We start from the raw sequence: 11,227 nt of genomic DNA, 5'->3' as shown, positions 1-11,227 counted from the left end.
CTACAGCCTGTAAACTGCAAGTGAAATGAGGACTACATTGCTGTCTAAATAGCAACATTAGACTCGCATGTTGGAAGAGATGACGAATATTGCTGATCTGACGTGTAAATGTATGATTTGCTGAGTTGGACGTCTGATTCATTGAAACTGGCCTTTCGAGAGTCGGTTCGGTAAACTGAATCGAACTTCTCATCACTACCAAGTAAGTCGTTGTCAAAAGACACTACGCAACTACGTTATAGGAGAGACCACTACGCTGATTGGCCACAGTAGAGAAAAAAAAAGTCAGCGATGCTTTGTAGCTCCACCTAATGCCTTGGCTGTGACGTAGCCTGCAAGCGGAGGTTTATCGCTGTGCGCGGTAATCCATTCGGCCCTTCTTTCGATTGGAGTGAGAGTCGTCAGCGGCTGTAAGCAAACGTCGGCGAAACATGGCAGGTTACCTCAAGGTTTTCAACTCCCTCGCTAGGTCAGCGGCTGCTCTGTCCAAAAACCCAGCAATCCTCGCTCCACCAACTTGCCAGAGTTTGCAGCAAAGAAACTGTGAGTTTTTAAGCAATACACCTATCAGAAAAAGATCGGCTACGTAGTCAAACGTTGTGAGTTTCCTTTTGGTGTGAAATTGAAATTCTTGTCAGAGTTTGAGCTTCTCTGCGTATGAGATGTCAGCTTGCGATATGAATGAACGGAAGGCATCGGCGCTTTTCTCGGTGCCTTTTGCTGACCTCAGTGCTGTCTCGCTTTCCTTCTTTCTTACTGTGCTTAGCCTAAGTATAACATTAGCTAAGTTAGTGAAGCGAAACGTTACTTGTGTTTAGTTTTTTTACACGTAACTGAACGAGGCATAGAACTGAATTACCCCTGACATGACCTAGAAATCGTCGGTCGCAAAAGTAGGCTAGCCCGGCTCGCTAGGTTAACGTTAGCGCCTCTTTGTCTGCCTAAAAGCTGCTGATACAAAAGCCTCCGTTTCATTCGACCGATAGCGGGCGTGAAATGAATAAAAAGCCTGCGTTCAGAATTGTCCTTCAGAAACCTTACATTACCTTAATTTCCTTGGTGTTCGTTTTTTAAGGAACGCATTGTGACTTTTTGTTTTGTTTTTTTCTTTTTTTGCCTTGAATTTGAGAAAATGGAATACAGGGACTGGGTTGGCCATCGCTGCTAAGTAGATACTGCATTCTTTCTTTACAAAGGAGCGACGGTTTTCGTATAAATAAAATCACTGTCCAAGATGCTCATCGGTTTATTTAAAGGCAACTCCGTGTTTGCAGCTGTTTACTTTTTGGTTTTGCGAGAGTTGTCAAACCTAATCTCAAGGTCAGCCGATGAGGATGTTGGGCTTTCTGAGACCTAGTTATATAGTAGGATACATATACTTTTAACTACCATTCCTAATATAAGGTAGATAAGTTAGATAAGTTATTAATTGTTGCTTTTGGGGGAAAAAAATAAACTGCTTATGCTAGTATTAGTACTCAAGGGTAAAACCCCTTTTTGACTGTGTGTGTGTGGCCAACTAGGACAGTTGAAGGGCAGCACAAATTCAATCCATGTCTGTGAACTTCATTCACAATAGTTTTCAATTACAACACAGCAGATATAGATTTAGATACTGATTTAGATATCAGTTGTCTCTCTATGTAAGAAGGTGAATTAGTCTAGTGACTAAACCAGTTTTTGGCCTGTCATCATGTCATAGTATTGTTAAGAGTCTATCTAACATTTGGACTGTCAGTACCAATGGGTGATCAAAGCAAGGTGAACAGGCATTTTAGACCTAGCTTTTAGGTTGAAAGAGTACTTGTAAAGTGACACATTTCCTACCATATTATTTGCTCTCTTTTGCCATCATAAAGTTTGGCGGTGATGCAAGCACTCTCTTATTCCAGTCACAAGACTGGGGTTGACCTTGCCAAGCAGTTTTACTTCTAGCAGTGAGAGGTGGATATTATGCTATAAAGACTTTGGTTTATGCCTTTTTTGAAATTGTCAAAATTTAACACTGGATTGATTTAAAGACTGTACTTGTTATAGTAGAATAATATGTGCCAAAAACTGCTTCTCTTAAATTGTAGAATGAGTGAGATCTTGGTTTGCAAAGTAAGTGTGGTGTGCTACTCCTAGCTTTGACATTTCATAAACTAGTTGCTCTTCACTTTTTTCCACCTTTTCCAAGGTTTTATTTCAGTTACTGTGGGTGTCATTTATATCGTGCAGTGGAATATTGGCCTACATTGTTCTGTATTCCTGTTTTCATTCAGCAAAAGTTAAGTGTTGGTTTGGTATACTGTGTGTTAAGCTTAAAAAGTATTTAAAATTATGTGCTTTGACAATGTGAGGCCCCACCACACACAAAATGTTTCGTTCAAGAGTAAATGAGCAGTGTGGGAGTAGTTGCATTAATTAATTTTCAGTCATGATCTGGCTATGAACATGTATCGAATTTGTCTCAGGAGTTTGCAAGCAGGTTTGTGTGTAGTTATACTAATTCCTTATTGACTGGCTATCTAAAAATCTGCTTAAGGGAGAAACGGACAAGTCTTCAGCAGTTCACTGTGCTCTTAGCTACAAGTTGGCTCATGCCTGAAAGCCCAGCATAGACCGCTTACGTGCAGAACTCCAGGAATTAATTCCCTGTGTAGCTGAATGCACTGAATTCATTGGTGCTGTGAAGAGGAGACTGAAGCATGCTTACATAATCATGGCTGTTTATCCACCTCGCCATGTCCCCTTCCTGCTGTATCCACTGCTTCTGATCAAAATACACCCCCTTTGATCTCCAATCCATCTTTGTATGCCCCATTCCCCAATGTTTTTGTATGAAAGACCCTACCCATAATTCAAGACACATGGCACAGTTATGCTGAGGGGGAGCACTGTATGAAAGATGAGCCTGCTTGGCTGTCCTTTGCTGCATTAAACTGAAAATGGCTGCCTGCATGGCCAAGGAGATTAGCCTTGCTCAAGTCCACATTTAGAAGGGCAAATGATATGCCGGACTTCTGTAGTGTGGCAATAATAAATTAGAATGGTACCTAGATTAAAAAAGGTGGGTAAATAAATAAAAACATTCCTTGCCTTCTTCGTTAGAGCATTTTGATAGCAAATAATTTTCATGGCAAAGCTTTGAACATTTCAAAGCTCATGCAGAATAGTTTTTTTTACTTGACTCATTTAATGTGATCTTTTGAGGAGTTCTGTTTTTATCTGTTTTAGCTATTCTCCTTTTCTTTTGAATTTCACATTTGATGATCTGAAAGACCATTTGTGTTGTAAATGCATACAATACTTTGCAAAATGCAAATGGGCGTAGCATTGTTTTTGCTATTATTATTATTATTATACCCTATCCTGCATGGTTTTCTGCTAAATATATGTATTAAAAGGGGTGAGTGTAATACATGTTTTGGCCTTCTTACTGGTGAACACTACAAAGTATTAATACTCATGCCAGCAATTGTAATAATTTAAATCAACACTATGTAAAATGAATAAACAGAACCCCTTCAAAAACATTGTGGTTCTCCTCTGATGTGTAATAGAAAAAGTGCGTGTCTGTCGTTGCTACTCTGGGCTCGACACACTGCTAACTGCACTATGTAACTTTGGTGAGGCAGGCAGGGCAAAACTTGAGAACTATGTGAATAAATCCTGTAATTACTCTGCCCAGTCGGTCCACATGCTCACTTTTAATGTTTTTGTTTTTTTGTTGTTTTTTTTCTTTCTTTTTTCAAATTTCAAAAATCAAAACACACTTCTTGACTGTAGGGGGAGCCATGAGCAAGAAATGCCAATTCTCACATAGTGTTGCTTTAAATGTGCTCTCATTGTTTACAGCTGAGATGTGTTTCAGATGTCTGTTGTAAATTCACACAGGCAGTGTTGCAGTGTAGCTTCCTTGTAAAAGGCAGTCATGCAGTGTTTTTATCTTTTAGGCTTTTACCTCAAGTCTTTTTTGCACCTTCTCTTTAAGTTAAGCAAGACTGTAACAAGACCCACACCTTGGTAGGAGAATTAGGCACTCATTCTAACCTTTCAGCTTACACAAGTAGTGTGTTGGGAGCAGAGTAAAATCAGTCGGTTATGGTGCTTTTGAGGCCTGAAGAAGACACAACTTCCTTTTAGTTTTAACATCCTGGTAGCAACCTAATCTCTTGCTGTGGCTTTCTGTAATTCCCAGTTTTAAATTGGTTTTAAAAAAACCAATCTTTGATAAAATAACTTTATCTGTGATAAACTAACTTTAGCTAAATCTATTTGGTGCTGAGCTTTGTAAGATGCAAATACAACATTAAATTGAGTGTAGTTTTTTCTTGTGTGTGTAAAGAAAAAATTAAGTGGCCCACAACCATCCAAAAAGTGAGCAGTCAATCTTGGGCTGAAATGAGAGGCGGTGTCAATGTATTTGTCGTTCCTATATAACCAATATTGACTAGGTGTTCAGAGTGAACACTCACATCTTTTAAATATTTTCTGGATTTAAAAGTAGCATATCTTGTTAAATGTTCAGTACTTCTGCTATATAGCTATAGTAATGCAATGTAGTGTTTCATGTGTAGCATATAGTATCTGCAGAAGGGGGCAGTTTGCCCAAATTAATGTGCTGGAAGTAAATGCAGGTGTTTTGCAGTACCGTTTTATGGTCTTGTGACTGCTAAATGGGACTTGTTGGACTGCTGTGCCATTGTGTGATCCAAATAATACAGCAATAATTAAATTCCTTTCCCCTCTCCTCCCTATAGATGCAGATAAACGCATTAAGGTGGCTCAACCAGTGGTGGAGATGGACGGAGATGAGATGACCAGGATCATCTGGGAGTTCATCAAAGAGAAGGTGTTTTAAAATTGAGTCAGAGAATTCATGTGGGGGAGGGGGAAAGTCACTCCAAACTGCAGGGGAGGGGCGGTGGACTGAGTGGTCTATTTTTATATCTGCAGCAGAGAAAGAGCAAGCAGGCACCAGACAGTGTATAGCGAAAGCACATACAGGGGGCAAGGAAGCATCAAACATTTGGAAAATTATGTATGAAACCTACAATGAAGGGTTTATAGGACATGGTTGAATGCAGTGTTGCTGATGAATAAAATGTCAGTATGTCAGGACTGAAAGATTATTGGTGTAATAAAGAGGGCTAGGGCTATAGTCGACTGAGTGACTCCCCTTGAGAATCAGCAGATGGTAAACAGACTCGAAACATGACGTGTCATGGACTAAAATTCTCAACCAGAGATCATAGTCAACGTGAGCATGCTTTTTATGTAAGCAATAAAATAATGCTTTCAGTCTACATTTCAGTCTAAAAAGTCTACATTAAATCAGTTATTTCTGCAGATGAGATGTACCCTTAAATTTTGAAGTGTGATCGTGAAAAAGTAACCTTTTTTGAAACCTTTTAAAATGTCTTTAGTGTTAAAATTCCAAAGATGTGTAACAGATAAATGTATCACTTTTTAAAGCCATATTTGTACATAATTAGTTTTATATGGGAAGGTGTGATTATAACCAGCGTTTCTCTGGGATTTTAGTCCTGTTTCTACCATTATTTTAAGTGCCTTTATGTATCAGTAAAGATTCTGGTGCCTTTTACTTTTTGTAAAACAAGCTGTAAAAATGACTTGCATTAATCCTGTGTGAATCAACATGTAAATATTAGGTCATTTCATTTTTAAGGTGTCACCAACAAAAATGCTCAAGAAGTGCTCAAGGGAGCTTTTAGTTTTAATACCTCTGATTGTCCAAGTCTGTGGCAAACCTCTGTGTTGTACAGCGTATCATCCGGAAGGCGAACCAAAGACTTCTCAGTGGCGCAACGCTTCTGTGTAACATAGCCTATAGCAGCTAAATGTTCAGAACACATATGTAGGCTAACTTTGTGAAATATACCAGAATGCTGTTAAGGTGCAACATTGTTTTACCATTTCATGTTCTCCCTAACATGTATCTGCGCTACCCAGCTTATCCTAAGCAATGTTGATGTGGAATTGAAGTACTATGACTTGGGTCTACCTTACCGTGACCAGACTGATGACCAGGTCACCATAGACTCTGCCTTGGCCACCAAGAAGTACAGTGTTGCTGTAAAATGCGCCACCATCACTCCAGACGAGGCTAGGGTTGAAGGTAAGCTTTCAGTGTAGGTTTTATAAGTATCCAGAATAATAATGACTGTTTTGTTGAACAAACTAAAAGCATTCTTATTATAGATTCATTCTCATGGTAATGAGGACAAGAATATGTGTGTTCCTTGCCTTGAATAATTTCTGTCCTCAATCAGAATTTAAACTGAAGAAAATGTGGAAGAGCCCCAACGGTACCATCAGGAACATCCTGGGTGGCACAGTCTTCCGTGAACCAATCATCTGCAAGAACATTCCCAGATTAGTTCCTGGTTGGACACAGCCCATTACAATTGGCAGACATGCATTTGGTGACCAGGTCTGCTATTTTTGAGTCTTGAGTACTAAACCAGAAATTATGATTGCTGAATTATAATGTCTGTCTTTCTTTAACTTGATGCATAATTATGTAATTTTGTCTGCTGTTCTACAGTACAGAGCGACAGACTTTGTCATTAACAAACCAGGCAAATTTAAGATCAGCTTCTCCCCAGCTGATGGGAGCAAAGGCCAGGAGTGGGAAGTGTTTGATTTCCCAGGCGGTGGCTGCGGAATGGGAATGTACAACACTGATGAGGTCAGGAAAAAGTGTGCATGTGTATTTTAGTTACTGAAATAACAGTGTGAGCACACATCCCAGGAGGAATACAGTCTTCTTTGTTACTGAAATTATTTGACAAGCTTTAGGGAGTTGCACAGGGTCCCATGCATTATTATCCGCCTGAGATGCAGTTTGAGGTCATAATTATACCTATTTCCGAGCCCACGTTGTGGGCAAGAGGAAGATTAGTGTTACTAATTTGGGCAATACTTTTCCACAGGCCGATGCCTCTTTCTTCTTCCTTTTTTTTTTTTTATTTTTATTTTTTATTTTTTATAAATTTTATTTTTAAACAGCTCCTGTCAGTAAAACGTATACACACTTCTGCAGTAGTCGAGGCAGGGTTCTGCAGTAAGCATTTTGCCAAGTAGTACTCTAGATTTAAAATGCACATCAATAGGCACATGGCACTTTTTAAACATAACCTATTATTTATGAACATGACTTAAACTGTAAATTCTGTGGCTTCTGTTCCATTTCCTACAATAGAATACATTCTTGGTATTGATGGAGCATCTTTACTAGGTGCCTATGATGCATTTGCTGCGGTCGTATGGCAGAGAACATACAACAAACATTATAGCAAAGTTTTACTAAACCCCAAAACTGAACTGGCACTTCTAAATCACAAGAACTATAGAACCCTGTGGAGTATTTGTGAACTCATCAGAACATGTTTAATTTGTATTTGTTTTTTAATGGCAACCCCCCCCTTAACATTTGTATTTGCACTTCTTGTTAAGTTTTTATTGCGATGCTGGGTTTTCCATGACCTTTTTTTTTTTTTTTTTTTTTTTTTTTTTTTTTTATTATATAAATTATACTCTTCCAGTCAATCACTGGCTTTGCTCACAGCTGCTTCCAGTATGCCATTCAGAAGAAATGGCCTCTCTACATGAGCACCAAGAACACCATCTTGAAGGCTTACGATGGACGCTTCAAGGACATCTTCCAGGACATCTTTGAGAAGTTAGCATTGTTTCATTGTTAAATTTCCATGCAGGTGTGAACATTGAAACTGTTTTGATAGTTATAAGATAAAGCATCTTTATTCTAGTTTTAATCTAAAATGTTTCAGAACTGATCATTTCTGATATCTAGGGGTAATACAAGGCGTTTTTTGTTGTTTGTTGTTGTTTTTTTTGAGACTTAAACCCCTTTTTGTGTTTTTGTGCTGGTGGTGAATCATTTGCCCATTAACAGAAACTACAAGCCCGAGTTTGACAAGCTGAAAATCTGGTATGAGCACAGGCTCATTGATGACATGGTGGCTCAGGTTCTGAAGTCCTCAGGTGCTTTTGTTTGGGCTTGCAAGAACTATGATGGAGATGTGCAGTCCGATATCTTGGCTCAAGGTAAGATCGTATGTCCTTCATCCCATTCTGGGTCTGCATTCAAATGTGCTGTCCATTTCTGCAGTGCAGTATAAAGATAAAAGCATGGACTGTGGAATCTGCTATTGAGTGTTAACAAGTGACTAATTTACCAGTGATGTATTGAGACCACCCTGTCCTTGGTTTATTCTGGGTGTAAAGATTTTATATTGCTACTTTTTTTTTAATTTAACAGTTTGTTCTACAGGAATAAGCGCATTGAATGGGTTCTTCTCAACAGGTTTTGGTTCTCTGGGCCTAATGACGTCTGTACTTGTGTGTCCTGATGGAAAGACCATTGAGGCAGAGGCAGCACATGGCACAGTCACCAGGCACTACCGTGAGCATCAGAAGGTCAGTGCCGCCTGGTTCCTGTAATGCATAACCTAGGTTGAACAGTGTAAATGGGGGCCGGCTTTGTTCATAAAATGTAGTTTACAGTAATGTCCTAGAGCACAGTGTGATAACTGAGCATTTATAAGGTTTATAATGCTGATGTTTCATGGCTACAATTTTGGGCTGCATCTGCCATCTAGTGGTTTTGCAAATAATGACCCATTTTGTTTCAAGGTTGTGTGCAACATTTGTAATATTCTTTACACTTTGGTACAAAGTTTACCATGTTTCTACATTTAACTAATTTTTTTCAACATTTGCTTTTAGGGAAGGTCAACCAGCACTAATCCCATTGCCAGCATCTTTGCCTGGACCAGAGGGCTAGAACACCGAGGCAAGCTTGATGGAAATCCAGATCTGATTAGGTGTGTGTGGGTTGTGTGGTATGTTAACAATTGTGCCTGGTTTAGGATTTGTCTACTGTATCTCAGTATCAATGGCAGTATTTTGGCAGTGTCTTGTTTTAAGGTATCTTTAGACCAGTCTACTTTCATTTGCTAGGGGTACATGTTCTGAGTAGGCAGCAAAGACATTTTGTTAGTTGGTTTGTTACACTATATTGCCAAAATAATTTACTTACCCATCCAAATCATTGAATTCATGTGTTGCAATCAATTCCATGGCCACAGGTGTATGAAACCAAGCACCTAGGCATGCAGACTGCTACAAACATTTGTGAAAGAATGGGTTGCTGTGAATTCCAGTGTGGTACCATGATGGGATGCCACCTGTGCACCAAGTCCAGTCGTGAAATTTCCTTGCTACAAAATGTTCATGATGCATTGAAGCCTTACATCACCAAGCGCAATGCAAAGCGTTGGAGGCAGTGGTGTAAAGCACGTCCGTCACCTCTGGACTCAAGAACGGTGGAGACGTCTTGTGACGTGTAGAGTTTGGTGGAGTGGGGATTATGGTGTGGGGTTGTTTTTCAGAAGTAGGGTTCCAGTGAAAAGAACTCTTAATGCTTCAAGAGATTTTGGTCAATTTCAAGCTCTCAGCTTGGCCCCTTCCTTTTCCAACAAAAGAGAGACCTGGGTAAGAGAGTTTGGTGTAGAAGAACTTGCACAGAGTCCTGACCTCAACCCGATAAAACACCTGCGAGCCAGGTCTTCTCGTCCAACATCAGTGTCTGACCTCACAAATTGCGCTTCTGGAAGAATGGTCAAAAATAAGTTGAAGCTGTTATAGCTGCAAGGAGTGGCCAGATATACTAGACCCTGTGGATTATGGGAATGGACTGTCCCTCAAGGTTATACGCATGTGAAGGCAGTTAAGCGAGTACCTTTGGCAATATAGTGTAGTTTGTCTGTACAAGAGCATTGGCGTAATACTGTTAATTGCTTAATGGTGTCAATGGTATAATTGTATAGACTAAAATCTTTGTGAATGAAACCTGTTCAGGCATCCAGTAATGTTTGCAGCAGTTTAAAGCACATGTTAGTCTTTACAGCACAAGTAGCAATGTGTAATAAATTAAGTCTTCGCTATTGGGTGGGAACAGAAAATTACAAGGGGGGGGGGTGCAGGAACAAGAAGGGGGGGGGGGTGCAGGAACAAGAAGGATGGGAGAAGGATGTCTTTGAAGAAGGATGACTGTTGTTCTAATTGTCCTAAAATCCCCCAGGTTCTCTCAAACCCTTGAGAGTGTATGTGTGGACACTGTGGAGAGTGGGGTCATGACCAAGGATTTAGCTGGCTGCATTCATGGGCTGTCAAAGTAAGTTAACCATTTTCATACAATCCATAAAAAGTCATTCTTGGGATGTTTTTTTTTTTGCAGTGTGTTTGGGCTGTTTTTAGATTATTTCTACTGCCACAGTAATCCTCTGAATTACTGACTGGCTAGAAGTGACGCATGCCTTTTATTTCTTTTTTTTTTTTTTTATGGTATGTACAGTGTTCACAGTAGCACATATGCCAGCTAGCTTTTGGTTTTGTTTTAGTTAAGTACTTGCATTTAGATAAGTGTCTCCAGACGTAGTTTTGTATGTATCTCCAATTATAGTTTTAATTGAAATACTTATCATTGTTTTGCTATGTTGTTGGTACCTGCCTCACATTACTGTCCAAATCTTTTTAATTTTTAAATGAATTTTTGTCGTAAAGGATTACAGCTACTATAAAAAGCGCTGCGTCTTTCCATTTGTGTCCAGCCCACTGATTTGTTTTGTTTTTTTTTGTCTGTAGGCTTTTAGTACAATTTACTCTTACTTGACTGTATTGTACTGTTTTGTTTAAGTGGGGTTATCTTGAGTGACTGCCCTTTTAATATTTCACTAATTTGTGACCTCTCACTTGTCACAGTGTCAAGCTCAATGAGCACTATGTCAACACCACAGACTTCCTGGACGCAATCAAGACCAACCTTGACAAGGCCCTGGGTAAATGAAGGAACACAGGAGGCCGGTGAAAAGAGTCTTGTCTTTTTTGTACCTCATTTTTAACTTAAAGGTCATGATAACCACAAGCATTAAACCTGAAGGGATAAGTTAAAATAAATTAGAAGTTATGTCTGTAGCAGTGCTGTTGGATAATCTGTTGGCTAAGTGTTGGTGCCATCAGTCCACTCCATTATCCATCTCAACTCCAAGGTTTTATTTTTGTAAGACGAAGTACTGTATGTCAAATACTGTATTATACCATGGTGTAAAAAAAATAATAGGGCCGTTTCCAGAACTCTCTAATAAATCAGTTTGAACCTCTCTCCTTGCACTATTTATAAACATGACACAGTTTT

General features: G+C 39.3%; 1 protein-coding gene across 1 annotated transcript; it reads left to right on the top strand.

Moving 5' to 3' along the window:
* The first annotated feature begins 358 nt into the window (after positions 1-358).
* idh2 (isocitrate dehydrogenase (NADP(+)) 2) lies at positions 359-11,192 on the top strand. Its single transcript, XM_072695895.1, has 11 exons — positions 359-543; positions 4,746-4,837; positions 5,959-6,124; positions 6,279-6,439; positions 6,554-6,697; positions 7,554-7,690; positions 7,925-8,076; positions 8,336-8,448; positions 8,758-8,855; positions 10,115-10,207; positions 10,795-11,192. The coding sequence occupies exons 1-11, from the start codon at positions 432-434 to the stop codon at positions 10,877-10,879; spliced, it is 1,353 nt and encodes a 450-aa protein (XP_072551996.1). The 5' UTR covers positions 359-431; the 3' UTR covers positions 10,880-11,192.
* Positions 11,193-11,227: the final 35 nt, after the last annotated feature.

Source organism: Salminus brasiliensis, chromosome 13 (assembly GCF_030463535.1).
Source record: "Salminus brasiliensis chromosome 13, fSalBra1.hap2, whole genome shotgun sequence".
In the NCBI taxonomy this organism is placed as follows: Eukaryota; Metazoa; Chordata; class Actinopteri; order Characiformes; family Bryconidae; genus Salminus; species Salminus brasiliensis.
Note: the sequence above shows the minus strand (reverse complement) of the source record. Positions and strands in the feature narration are given on the sequence as shown.

Coding starts and splice junctions, on each gene's coding strand:
- idh2 (XM_072695895.1), top strand. CDS start 432: ATGGCAGGTTACCTCAAGGTTTTCAACTCCCTCGCTAGGTCAGCGGCT. Junction 6,125..6,278: donor AGACGAGGCTAGGGTTGAAG/GTAAGCTTTCAG, acceptor GTCCTCAATCAG/AATTTAAACTGAAGAAAATG. Junction 10,208..10,794: donor TGCATTCATGGGCTGTCAAA/GTAAGTTAACCA, acceptor CACTTGTCACAG/TGTCAAGCTCAATGAGCACT.